Source organism: Rhinichthys klamathensis, unplaced genomic scaffold, assembly GCF_029890125.1.
Source record: "Rhinichthys klamathensis goyatoka isolate OS25496 unplaced genomic scaffold, OSU_Roscu_1.1 h1tg000095l_1, whole genome shotgun sequence".
NCBI lineage: Eukaryota > Metazoa > Chordata > Actinopteri > Cypriniformes > Leuciscidae > Rhinichthys > Rhinichthys klamathensis.
In genome coordinates this window covers 1,657,544-1,671,804 of record NW_026606634.1, presented here as the reverse complement: position 1 = coordinate 1,671,804, position 14,261 = coordinate 1,657,544, and the positions used below count along the sequence as shown (strand labels likewise).

General features: G+C 38.4%; 1 protein-coding gene across 1 annotated transcript in view; it reads left to right on the top strand.

The window, feature by feature from the left end:
- The window catches only part of mybl2b (v-myb avian myeloblastosis viral oncogene homolog-like 2b), a 53,974-nt gene that overhangs the window by 20,221 nt on the left and 19,492 nt on the right, over positions 1–14,261 (top strand). The window contains exons 10-12 of the mRNA XM_056252520.1: positions 323–465; positions 546–645; positions 803–910. Coding sequence (XP_056108495.1) covers positions 323–465; positions 546–645; positions 803–910 — 351 coding nt within the window. The remainder of the gene's footprint in view (positions 1–322; positions 466–545; positions 646–802; positions 911–14,261) is intronic.

Below are 14,261 nucleotides of genomic sequence, written 5' to 3'. Positions count from 1 at the left end.
TTTTATAGAAGGTTTAACCATTTATAAAACTTTGTTTTTTATCAAAACCTGCATTATTTGAAATGTAGAGTTGTTTAAATGGTCATTTTATGGTTTGGATGTTAGCATAGACCTTGCTCTCCCCTGCTCATATGATATTAATTGCATTTGTGCATGTCTTAAAAACCTTTGATTTTAAAAACCCAGCAGAGACTAACACTTGACTTTTGTTTCAGAAAGCCTTTTTTTTTTTTTTTTTTTAAGCAGTGTCTATACTCATCTCATATTTATTTACTGTAAAATAGCCTTTAATTTTAACACTATCACCTCAATGTTTTCACAGTTCCTGAACATGTGGACGAAGCAGGACACGCTGGACCTGGAGAATCCCTCTCTCACGTCCACGCCGGTGTGCAGCCAGAAGGCTGTGGTCACGACTCCTCTGCACCGGGACAAAACCCCTCTCACACAGAAGGAAAACTCACTGTATGTCCCAGCATGCCTTCACATACAGCTGGATTCAGATCATTTGAGTTCGGCTAAACCGATATTTTCCCCTCCTGTAGGTTCATCACTCCAAATCACAAATCTGATCTGGATACGACGCCTCGTACGCCAACTCCGTTTAAAAACGCCATGGAGAAGTACGGCCCTTTGCGGCCACTGGTGAGAGACTTCTTATAATTGAAGGCTCATTACTTTTAAACATCAGCTGTCCTGTTCTAACATGCAGTTCTCTGAAGGCTGATCCCCTGTTTGATATTCCAGTTTTGATGCTTTGAGATTTAAAAAAATCGTTTTTTGTATCTTTGGTTTTCTTAAGCCTCCGACACCAAATATGGAGGACCTTAAAGAAGTGTTACGCAGTGAAGCTGGAATTGAGTTGATCGTAGAAGATGAAACTCCTACTGAGAAGAGACGCAAACAAGTGGTAAGAGGAAATATACTGTCATGTACAAGCAGTTTCCAGATTATTACTGTAAGCTACATTGTACCTTTAATACATCCTGTGAGCATTAGTGAGTACACACACACACACACACCAAGTGTCCTGTGACCATTAGTGAGTACACACACACACCGTGTCCTGTGAGCATTAGTGAGTACACACATGCTACTGTGTTAAGTTGCGTATGCGTCGCACTGTACAGCCCTGTTTCCTAAGTATATTTTACACTACAGTAGGGAAATGACAATTCTTTTTTTTTTTTTTTAATTTCTACACTTGAATGACAAATGATGAGCTTTTATTTGAACAGAAAACTACAGTTTCCGTGAAAACAGGTTTACAAATGCATCTCATTACACATCTAGTGAAATGCTGTAATCCGCTTTCTAGAGGAATGTTAAATTAAGCAAGTGTAACTGGTGACCGCTACGTTCCCAAATGCCCGCTAAACTCCCAGCATGTGCAGAGAGAGAGTTCACTGCATTCATTCACTGTGAGCTGAGCCGCTCTGAGCCGTGGAAAACTCCGGATCACGAGCTGATCGTGTGCGCAAACCGATGGTCTATTACGATTAGTTAAGGTTTTTACGATTTTGGTTCGTTTGACAGATACTTTGCTAAAGCAATGGCGCACAACAACTACATTAAAGACCTTTTATGTTATTATGAGAAGATCTAATATATTTTGGGTTGATTATGAACCTGCGGGGGACAGATTACATGTTTGGCTGTTAGAGTCTAGGTAGTGAACGGGAAACACTGATTCATCCGGCTTTATGGCTCATACTTGAGAAAAATACGCCTCGATTTAATACAATTCTGATAGCTTGCCAATCAATGAGATTTTTTAAAAACATTGTAGCAAACTACTAGGGCTGTAACGATACACGATATAAAATCGAAATCGCGATACTCAGGTCCACGATCCTGTATCGCGATGTGAGAAGGCAGAATCGCGATCACAACCCTTCCAACTCCCAGAGTTATCCTTCCTGTCCAGAACCAATGCTACCACATCTTTAAATTACTACTGTATTAGTATTATTTGAAGTTAACATTATAAAATACGTAGACCTACACCACAAAACTAGTTGAGGATAAATTATTTAAAATGTGGCAATTTCAGCGTTATGGACGTGAAATTTGCAGCCAAAACAAGAAATATAAATTCTCAGAAAGTGCATTTAATACAAATATATTGACACTTCTGTTTATATATCCATAGCCTACTCCCTTAATAAAGTCCAGTACATGTCCAGACATTAGAAAAATATAAGTCTACACATGCATTTTATATTTAATATGAGGGAAATACACACGCGTACACGGACGCGACACAAAACATCTTTAATTTTTAGGTGGCAAAAAATATATATTTTTTATAATTCTGTAAATTACACTGTACAAACCAAAAGTAAAAGGCTACTAGGCTACCCATCGGATGAAGGAGGGTTGGCTCTCCCCAGAACATAAAATATTCATTTTGTTTTATTTTTCGTGTTCGCATTTAAGAGGAAAAAACAATGTCGTGACAGTTCTTTGGAAGCGGCACTAAAACTTTCAGAGACCTCAAACAGAAAAGCACAAAGACTTTCTTTAAATTGAATTTCGTTTTGTATTAATTGTATCTCAATTTTAAATATAGCTGCGAGCAGCGATTACGGGCCCAAGCCGGTGGCACCGCAACCCCGGTGCCTTTAGTTACCTAAAGGCACCGGAGTGGCGGTGCCGCCGGCTTTGGCCCTTCATCGCTGCTCGCAGCTATATTCATATATATATATATATATATATATATATATATATATATATATATATATATATATATATATATATATATATATATATATATATATATATAAACAAGCCGGTGGCACCGCCACCCCGGTGCCTTTATATATATATATATGTCTACATTGTTCAATCACGCCTCACACACACACACACACTTTTGCAGAGCCCACACCAATGCAAGCTCTATAGCACACATCTTCTCAAAGGTCAAAGCGGAGTTACGATATTGCCCGTCATGCACAGTAACCCTAAAGGCACCGGGGTGGCGGTCCCACCGGCTTGTTTATATATATATATCGTATTATTCTAACTTGTAAAAAACTATTAACTTTTGTTAATATTCAACCATTTCACAACTAACTTTTTTCCATAGATCAAACACAACATAATTATATGGTGGACTGAAACAAAAATTATTAATTAAATAAAATTATTGTTTTCCTCTGAAATAGCAAAAGCATCACACACTAGCTGTACCTGCTCTAAATAAAAAATAGTAATTCAATAAAAATACAAAATCGAACTAAATAAAATAAATTATTACAAAAACAAAATCAAACCAAAGAAAATATATCTTCGAAAAAAAAAGCGAGTGTCATGAGGAAAGGCGCCTCAGGAATCGTCAGGATTAACTCCATGTGTAAGGAATTTTGATTGATTTTATTTGTCACTTGAAAATTATTGTTAAATGTGTGCCTGCATAACTTTAATAAGATTTATTTTCTTTGATTTGATTTTGTTTTATATAATTTATTTATTTCGATTTTGTATTTTTATTTAAATACTATTATTTATTTAGAGCAGGTACAGCTAAGTGTGCGATGCTTTTGCTATTTCAGAGGGAAAAAAACACATTTTATTTCAAAAAGGCTTTTCAATTAAATAAAATGTTCAAGCTTTGTTTTCGTTTTATTATTTTGTTTGTTTTAAGCTTTGTTTAATTTATATTGTTAATCATCTGACACAAAACAAATGCATAAAGTATCATTTTAACTTTTAAAAAACTATTAACATTTGTTAATAGTACATTGCCTGTCTTTTGTTAATAGGACAAAACATAGTTATTATATTTTATAATATTTTATAAATATATAAAATAAACATTTGTAATGAAATCGTTCAAAAAAATGATATTAGCATTGTTTTAAACTTTGAAACAGAAGTAGCGCAATGCCTGGCCACTCCCGCGCCGCCTCCTTTTCACAATCCGAGGGAACCGTCTCCGGAATATTAACCTCACTCCTAGAAGTCCAATTCTCATTATTCATGCCTCTTACCTGGGATTGATTGCACACACACACACACACACACACACACACACACACGCACGCACGCACGCACTCACACGCACACACACACACACACACACACGTGTCAAGTCACTTACATTTTAGATGCAATGTTGACTGTTCTTCTGTTTCAGCAGCGAAAATAGTTAAACAAAGATCACAGCAGAACCATTGCATCTCACAGCAACGTGTTTTCTCATTACTGAATGATTCAGCATTTTGAACAAATTGGTTGACTCAAAGATTCAATGACCTATCCATAAACATCTGTCTCATTCATGAATGACTCAGTCGTTCAAACGAATCGTTTGAACGAATGAATCAATGACCCGCTCATTAAGACGGTCGCCTGGCGACACCTAGTGACGGTTTAGTGTTATTTGATTATACACTCAAAATATTCCACAACAAATCCTTTAAATTTAATGATATTCAGAACAGAACACGAATAAAAAAATAACTATAATAAAGCCAAAATGAAATAATTTAAAACAAAAGTAAAAGTAAGTGGTGTTAGGCTCACGTAAATCTCTCTTTAGAATCTAAATGTTGCAACATTTGCGATGTATTTGGATGCTAAACTATTCTTTATTACAGGCTTTGTACTTCACTCACGTTCCAATATCGACGGAAAAAATCATCCTCTTCACTTGTGCAAAAATGTGCTTGGAAAAATCACAGTGGAGCGGTGCTTACTGTGAATGATACAAATTGTACTACTGACTATTTCAACATAGCAGTGTAATTTGTATATGTTAGGTTGAATGTTTTATTATTGTGTGTGTGTGTGTGTGTGTGTGTGTGTGTTTGTGTGTGTGTGTGTGTGTGTCAGTGTGTGTGGGGGGGTCTGGGTGGCTCAGCGCGATTGAACAGTGAAACATACTCCGTCATTTTCTTCATACAGGACATCATTCAAACGTCAAAGTGTTTACTTATATTTGTGTACACTCGCAATAAAACACAACATTGTGTTTTTGTTAAATAAATTAAAGTAATACGTCCCCCGAAATGGCGCTAATTTTAAAATGAAACTAAAATGCTCACGGCTGCACGGGCATTCATAACTCTGCGCGCCCACGGTGAGGGACGAGCAGAACAGAGCGAACGTTGTTTAGTTCATTCCTACTTCCATAGGAATTAATTGAAAAAGCTCACTCTACTCTGCACCATTATTAATGAATTGTGCAGACGTCCTTATTTTACTTTCGCTTTTTACCTGATTTTGAACACAAGAGGGCAGTATAACACTATGTATGATTTGGAAAAAAATTTTTTTTGACTAAACAACCATTCTGGCTGTTTTTAAACTTAAACATTATTCTCTAATTGCTCTCACCATGCCCGTTTCTGAAACTCTGCACATGTCTACTGTCTAATAAATGTGATGTGTCTGTCGGGTTTCATGCAATTTCAAGTATGTTAAGAGTCTCAAAAGCATCAACAAAGAATAATAAAGTTTGATGCGTTGCCACGGCAACAGTATCTAAGAGATCAATAATCCTTTCTCAGGTCTACATCTGCCGTGTGTCTACATTATACACATAAAGTTTGAAGCAAATTGGGTAAAAATAAGAGGGTGATTTCAAAGCCTTTAGGAAGTGACACACTTCCTGCTGCCAGTTGGTGGCGCTATAACTTTGACTCACAATAGTCACATCCATGTGATCGGACTCTTACAGCGAACACACTGCTGAAGTTTCATCAAGATCAGTTAATGTATGCAGAAGTTATAACACACTTCCTGTTTCCTTTATTCGCCATAAATTCGTTTCCTCGCCACGGCCAAACCGTTCGAGATATCAAAAATCCCCTGGCAACTTTTCATCCTCAATGTCTTGACTTCATGCTGACCGAGTTTCGTGGCGATTGGTTGAATTCTCTAGGAGGAGTATATCGAATTCCAGGGGCATACGCTTCCAAACAAACCATAATAGCCGACTTCCTGTTGGGCTGGGGTAAAAAGTAAAAGTACAAAGGATATATGAATCGATGAGATCTATATGTGTACCGAGTTTCATATTATTACATTCAAGCGTGTTTGATTTATGGACCAAGTTTTCGGACCCTGTTCCAGGGGGCGCTGTCGAGCCCCCCTGCCACGCCCGGGTACCAGCTTCAGCCCGGCCCTGATGGCCGCGGGTTCTGACCCGTGTGCAAAGTTTCAAGAGTTTTTGAGCATGTTAAGGGCCCCAAAAGTGCGCTGAGAGTCTCAAAAGTATCCAAAAAGAATATTAAAGTTTGATGCGTTGTCACGGCAACAGCATCTAAGATATCAACAATCCTTTCACAGGTCTACATCTGGCGTGTGTCTACATTATACACATCAAGTTTGAAGCAAATCGGGTAAAGCCTGTTTGATTTATGGACCAAGTTTTCGGACCCCGTTCCAGGGGGCGCTGTCGAGCCCCCCTGCCACGCCCGGGTACCAGCTTCAGCCCGGCCCTGATGGCCGCGGTTTCTGACCCGTGTGCAAAGTTTCAAGAGTTTTTGAGCATGTTAAGGGCCCCAAAAGTGCGCTAAGAATCTCAAAAGTATCCAAAAAGAATATTAAAGTTTGATGCGTTGTCACGGCAACAGCATCTAGGATATCAACAATCCTTTCACAGGTCTACATCTGGCTTGTGTCTACATTATACACATCAAGTTTGAAGCAAATAGGGTAAAGCGTGTTGGATATATGGACCAAATTGTCTGACCCGTTCAAGGGGGCGCTGTCGAGCCCCCCTGCCACGCCCGGGTACCAGCTTCAGCCTGGCCCTGATGGCCGCGGGTTTTGTCCCGTGTGCAAAGTTTCAAGAGTTTTCGAGCACGTTAAGAACCCCAAAAGTGCCCGAAAGCATAAAAAAGCATGAAAAAGCTTAAAAAAAGGAATATTAATGTTTGATGCATTGCCATGGCAACAGTATCTAAGATATCAATAATCCTTTCACAGGTCTACATCTGGCGTGTGTCTACATTATGCACATGAAGTTTGAAGCAAATCGGGTAAAAATAAGAGGGTGATTTAAAAGCATTTTGAAAGTGACACACTTCCTGCTGCCAGTTGGTGGCGCTATAACTTTGACTCACAATAGTCACATCCATGTGATCGGGCTCTTACAACGAACACACTGCTGAAGTTTCATCAAGATTTCGTTAATGTATGCAGTAGTTATAACACACTTCCTGTTTCACGTTTCTCGCCATAATTTCGTTTACTCGCCACGGCCAAACCGTTCGAGATATCAAAAATCCCCTGGCAATTTTTCATCCTCAGTGTCTTGACTTCATGCTGACCGAGTTTCGTGCCGTGTGTTTGAATTCTCTAGGAGGAGTATTTCACATTCCATTGCATGTGTTTTCCAAACAACCCTTAATAGCCGACTTCCTGTTGGGCTGGGGTAAAAAGTAAGAGCATGAAGTATATATGAACCGATGAGATCTATATGTGTACTGAGTTTCATATTATTACATGCAAGCGTGTTTGATTTATGGACCAAGTGTTCAAACCCCGTTCCAGGGGGCGCTGTCGAGCCCCCCTGCCACGCCCGGGTACCAGCTTCAGCCCGGCCCTGATGGCCGCGGGTTCTGAGATGTGTGCAAAGTTTCAAGAGTTTTCGAGCACGTTAAGGCCCCCAAAAGTGCCCAAAAGGTAGTAAAATAATAATAATAATAATAATAATAATAATAAATATATATATATATATATATATATATATATATATAAATATAGCTGCGAGCAGCGATTACGGGCCCAAGCCGGTGGCACCGCAACACCGGTGCCTTTAGTTACCTAAAGGCACCGGAGTGGCGGTGCCGCCGGCTTTGGCCCTTCATCGCTGCTCGCAGCTATATTTATATATATATATATATATATATATATATATATATATATATATATATATATATATATATATATATATATATATAAACAAGCCGGTGGCACCGCCACCCCGGTGCCTTTATATATATATATATATATATAAACAAGCCGGTGGCACCGCCACCCCGGTGCCTTTAGGGTTACTGTGCATGACGGGCAATATCGTAACTCCGCTTTGACCTTTGAGATGTGTGCTGTAAAGCTTGCATTGGTGTGGGCTCTGCAAAAGTGTGCATTGAGGGCACATATCAACCACAAAGTATGCGTGAGCAACCTTCTGAAACCTAAAATGAAAAATGAGACACCCTACGGTCTCATGGACTTAATGGACACATGAAATAAGTTATGAAAGTTAAATCAATTGTGCCAAGACAGAATATTACTTGCCTGATCTGATTAGAAAAAAAGTTTGTGTGTGTGTGTGTGTGTGTGTGTGTGAAACGTGATTGAACAATGTAGACATAAAAACATACTCCTTTTGTTCATACAGGACATTATTCAAACTGTAAAGTGTTTACTTATATTTGTGAACAATCGCAATAAAACACAACATTGTGCTTTTGTCAAACTGTAAACTACAACTGTCACCCAACCAAAATCTCTTTTTTATTTTATACAGAAATAAATAATCTATCATTCAGATGAGAATAAAGTTAGTGTTAGTTCAAATTTTAAGGAAAACTCTGAAATATAGCACATTCATTTAAAATTCATTCAGGTTCAATTACCAAACATACAAATCTTAATGTAATTTAAAGCAAACAATACATTTAAAATATATGGGTTGTATGCCTATTTTTTTTATATAAAAAGATATATATCCAAAAAGACAAGGCCTAAACAATACATTTAAAATATATGGGTTGTATGCCTATTTTTTTTATATAAAAAGATATATATCCAAAAAGACAAGGCCTAAACTTTAACAAGGGTTAAACAATCACTGTAACAGACACAATCATACACACACACACACACACACACACAGACACAGACACAGACACACACACAAGTCAAATCACTTACATTTTATATGCAATATTGACTTTTTTCTGTTTCAGCACCCGCTCATTAAGAGGGTCGCCTGGCGACACCTAGTGACGGTTTAGTGTTATTTGATTATACACTCAAAATATTCCACAACAAATCCTTTAAATTTAATGATATTCAGAACAGAACACGAATAAAAAAATAACTATAATAAAGCCAAAACGAAATAATTTAAAACAAAAGTAAAAGTAAGTGGTGTTAGGCTCACGTAAATCTCTCTTTAGAATCTAAATGTTGCAACATTTGCGATGTATTTGGATGCTAAACTATTCTTTATTACAGGCTTTGTACTTCACTCACGTTCCAATATCGACGGAAAAAATCATCCTCTTCACTTGTGCAAAAATGTGCTTGGAAAAATCACAGTGGAGCGGTGCTTACTGTGAATGATACAAATTGTACTACTGACTATTTCAACATAGCAGTGTAATTTGTATATGTTAGGTTGAATGTTTTATTATTGTGTGTGTGTGTGTGTGTTTGTGTGTGTGTGTGTGTGTGTGTGTGTGTGTGTCAGTGTGTGTGTGGGGGTCTGGGTGGCTCAGCGCGATTGAACAGTGAAACATACTCCGTCATTTTCTTCATACAGGACATCATTCAAACGTCAAAGTGTTTACTTATATTTGTGTACACTCGCAATAAAACACAACATTGTGTTTTTGTTAAATAAATTAAAGTAATACGTCCCCCGAAATGGCGCTAATTTTAAAATGAAACTAAAATGCTCACGGCTGCACGGGCATTCATAACTCTGCGCGCCCACGGTGAGGGACGAGCAGAACAGAGCGAACGTTGTTTAGTTCATTCCTACTTCCATAGGAATTAATTGAAAAAGCTCACTCTACTCTGCACCATTATTAATGAATTGTGCAGACGTCCTTATTTTACTTTAGCTTTTTACCTGATTTTGAACACAAGAGGGCAGTATAACACTATGTATGATTTGGGAAAAAAAATTTTTTGACTAAACAACCATTCTGGCTGTTTTTAAACTTAAACATTATTCTCTAATTGCTCTCACCATGCCCGTTTCTGAAACTCTGCACATGTCTACTGTCTAATAAATGTGATGTGTCTGTCGGGTTTCATGCAATTTCAAGTATGTTAAGAGTCTCAAAAGCATCAACAAAGAATAATAAAGTTTGATGCGTTGCCACGGCAACAGTATCTAAGATATCAATAATCCTTTCTCAGGTCTACATCTGCCGTGTGTCTACATTATACACATAAAGTTTGAAGCAAATTGGGTAAAAATAAGAGGGTGATTTCAAAGCCTTTAGGAAGTGACACACTTCCTGCTGCCAGTTGGTGACCCTATAACTTTGACTCACAATAGTCACATCCATGTGATCGGACTCTTACAGCGAACACACTGCTGAAGTTTCATCAAGATCAGTTAATGTATGCAGAAGTTATAACACACTTCCTGTTTCCTTTATTCGCCATAAATTCGTTTCCTCGCCACGGCCAAACCGTTCGAGATATCAAAAATCCCCTGGCAACTTTTCATCCTCAATGTCTTGACTTCATGCTGACCGAGTTTCGTGGCGATTGGTTGAATTCTCTAGGAGGAGTATATCGAATTCCAGGGGCATACGCTTCCAAACAAACCATAATAGCCGACTTCCTGTTGGGCTGGGGTAAAAAGTAAAAGTACAAAGGATATATGAATCGATGAGATCTATATGTGTACCGAGTTTCATATTATTACATTCAAGCGTGTTTGATTTATGGACCAAGTTTTCGGACCCCGTTCCAGGGGGCGCTGTCGAGCCCCCTTGCCACGCCCGGGTACCAGCTTCAGCCCGGCCCTGATGGCCACGGGTTCTGACCCGTGTGCAAAGTTTCAAGAGTTTTTGAGCACGTTAAGGGCCCCCAAAGTGCGCTGAGAGTCTCAAAAGTATCCAAAAAGAATATTAAAGTTTGATGCGTTGTCACGGCAACAGCATCTAAGATATCAACAATCCTTTCACAGGTCTAAATCTGGCGTGTGTCTACATTATACACATCAAGTTTGAAGCAAATCGGGTAAAGCCTGTTTGATTTATGGACCAAGTTTTAGGACCCCATTCCAGGGGGCGCTGTCGAGCCCCCCTGCCACGCCCGGGTACCAGCTTCAGCCCGGCCCTGATGGCCGCGGTTTCTGACCCGTGTGCAAAGTTTCAAGAGTTTTTGAGCATGTTAAGGGCCCCAAAAGTGCGCTAAGAATCTCAAAAGTATCCAAAAAGAATATTAAAGTTTGATGCGTTGTCACGGCAACAGCATCTAAGATATCAACAATCCTTTCACAGGTCTACATCTGGCTTGTGTCTACATTATACACATCAAGTTTGAAGCAAATAGGGTAAAGCGTGTTGGATATATGGACCAAATTGTCTGACCCGTTCAAGGGGGCGCTGTCGAGCCCCCCTGCCACGCCCGGGTACCAGCTTCAGCCTGGCCCTGATGGCCGCGGGTTTTGTCCTGTGTGCAAAGTTTCAAGAGTTTTCGAGCACGTTAAGAACCCCAAAAGTGCCCGAAAGCATAAAAAAGCATGAAAAAGCTTAAAAAAAGGAATATTAATGTTTGATGCATTGCCATGGCAACAGTATCTAAGATATCAATAATCCTTTCACAGGTCTACATCTGGCGTGTGTCTACATTATGCACATGAAGTTTGAAGCAAATCGGGTAAAAATAAGAGGGTGATTTAAAAGCATTTTGAAAGTGACACACTTCCTGCTGCCAGTTGGTGGCGCTATAACTTTGACTCACAATAGTCACATCCATGTGATCGGGCTCTTACAACGAACACACTGCTGAAGTTTCATCGAGATTAGTTAATGTATGCAGTAGTTATAACACACTTCCTGTTTCACGTTTCTCGCCATAATTTCGTTTACTCGCCACGGCCAAACCGTTCGAGATATCAAAAATCCCCTGGCAATTTTTCATCCTCAATGTCTTGACTTCATGCTGACCGAGTTTCGTGCCGTGTGTTTGAATTCCCTAGGAGGAGTATTTCACATTCCATTGCATGTGTTTTCCAAACAACCCTTAATAGCCGACTTCCTGTTGGGCTGGGGTAAAAAGTAAGAGCATGAAGTATATATGAACCGATGAGATCTATATGTGTACTGAGTTTCATATTATTACATGCAAGCGTGTTTGATTTATGGACCAAGTGTTCAAACCCCGTTCCAGGGGGCGCTGTCGAGCCCCCCTGCCACGCCCGGGTACCAGCTTCAGCCCGGCCCTGATGGCCGCGGGTTCTGAGATGTGTGCAAAGTTTCAAGAGTTTTCGAGCATGTTAAGGCCCCCAAAAGTGCCCAAAAGGTAGTAAAATAATAATAATAATAATAAATAATAATCCTTAGGAAAACAATAGGGCCTTCGCCTTTTCAAGGCTTGGGCCCTAATAATAATAATAAATATAGCTGCGAGCAGCGATTACGGGCCCAAGCCGGTGGCACCGCAACCCCGGTGCCTTTAGTTACCTAAAGGCACCGGGGTGGCGGTACCACCGGCTTTGGCCCTTCATCGCTGCTCGCAGCTATATTTATTTATATATATATATATATATATATATATATATATATATATATAAAGCCGGTGGCACCGCCACCCTGGTGCCTTTAGGGTTATTGTGCACGACGTGCAAAAACGTAACCCTGCTTTGACTGTCGAAAAGAAGTGTGCTGTAGAGCTTGTATCAGTGTGGGCTCTGCAAAAGTGTGCATTGAGGGCACATGTCAACCACAAAGTATGCGAGAGCAACCTTCTGAAAGGTCAGGTCTACATCCAGGTCTACATCTGCCGTGTGTTTACATCATAGTAGTGAAGTTTGAAGCAATCAGGTGATTTCAAAGCTTTTTGAAAGTGACAGACTTCCTGCTGCCAGTTGGTGGCGCTATAACCGGGGTGGCGGTGCCGCCGGCTTTGGCCCTTTCACGCTGCTCGCAGCTATATTTATATATATATATACACACACACACACACACACACATATATATATATATATATATATATATATATATATATATATATATATATATACATAAATATATATATATTGTTTTTTTAAGAGACAAGACAGAATATTACTTGCCTGATCTGATTAGAAAAATAGTGTTTGTGTGTGTGTGTGTGTGTGTGTGTGGCGTAATTGAACAATGTAGACATAAAGACATACTCCGTCCTTTTGTTCATACAGGACATTATTCAAACTGCAAAGTGTTTACTTATATTTGTGTACACTCACAATAAAACACAACATTGTGCTTTTGTCAAACTATAAACTCTTGTCAAACTGTAAACTACAACTGTCACCCAACCAAAATCTCTTACACACACACACACACACAGTTTAAAAGCAAAAAATATCAAACAATCCTATTTAAAAACAGTCTGTGGGAGCCATCTTTTGGACATTCATCATATCGCATTGGTTTTCATTTCTTGTCATCAAACAGAGCCCTAATCTGTTTATTTTTTCAGTTACACATTCTACATTGATTAAAAAAGAAAAATCAAAGGTGTTTTTATTTTATACAGAAATAAATAATCTATCATTCAGATGAGAATAAAGTTAGTGTTAGTTCAAATTTTAAGGAAAACAAATATATGATCTGAAATATAGCACATTCATGTAAAATTCATTTAGGTTCGATTACCAAACATACAATCTTAATGTAATTTAAAGCAAACAATACATTTAAAATATATGGGTTGTATGACTATTTTTTAATATAAAAAGATATATATCCAAAAAGACAAGGTCTAAAGTTTAACAAGGGTTAAACTCTTATCACTGTAACAGACACAATCACACACACAATCACACACACACACACAAGTCAAATCAATTACATTTTAGATGCAATATTGACTTTTTTTCTGTTTCAGCAGCGAAAATAGTTAAACAAAGATCACAGCAGAACCATCGCGCATCTCACAGCAACGCGTTCTCATTACTGAATGATTCAGCATTTTGAACGAATCGGTTGACTCAAAGATTCAATGACCAATCAATCCATAAACATCTATCTCATAAGTGTTTACTTATATTTGTGAACAATCGCAATAAAACACAACATTGTGCTTTTGTCAAACTGTAAACTACAACTGTCACCCAACCAAAATCTCTTTTTTATTTTATACAGAAATAAATAATCTATCATTCAGATGAGAATAAAGTTAGTGTTAGGTCAACTTTTAAGGAAAACTCTGAAATATAGCACATTCATTTAAAATTCATTCAGGTTCAATTACCAAACATACAAATCTTAATGTAATTTAAAGCAAACAATACATTTAAAATATATGGGTTGTATGCCTATTTTTTTTTATATAAAAAGATATAT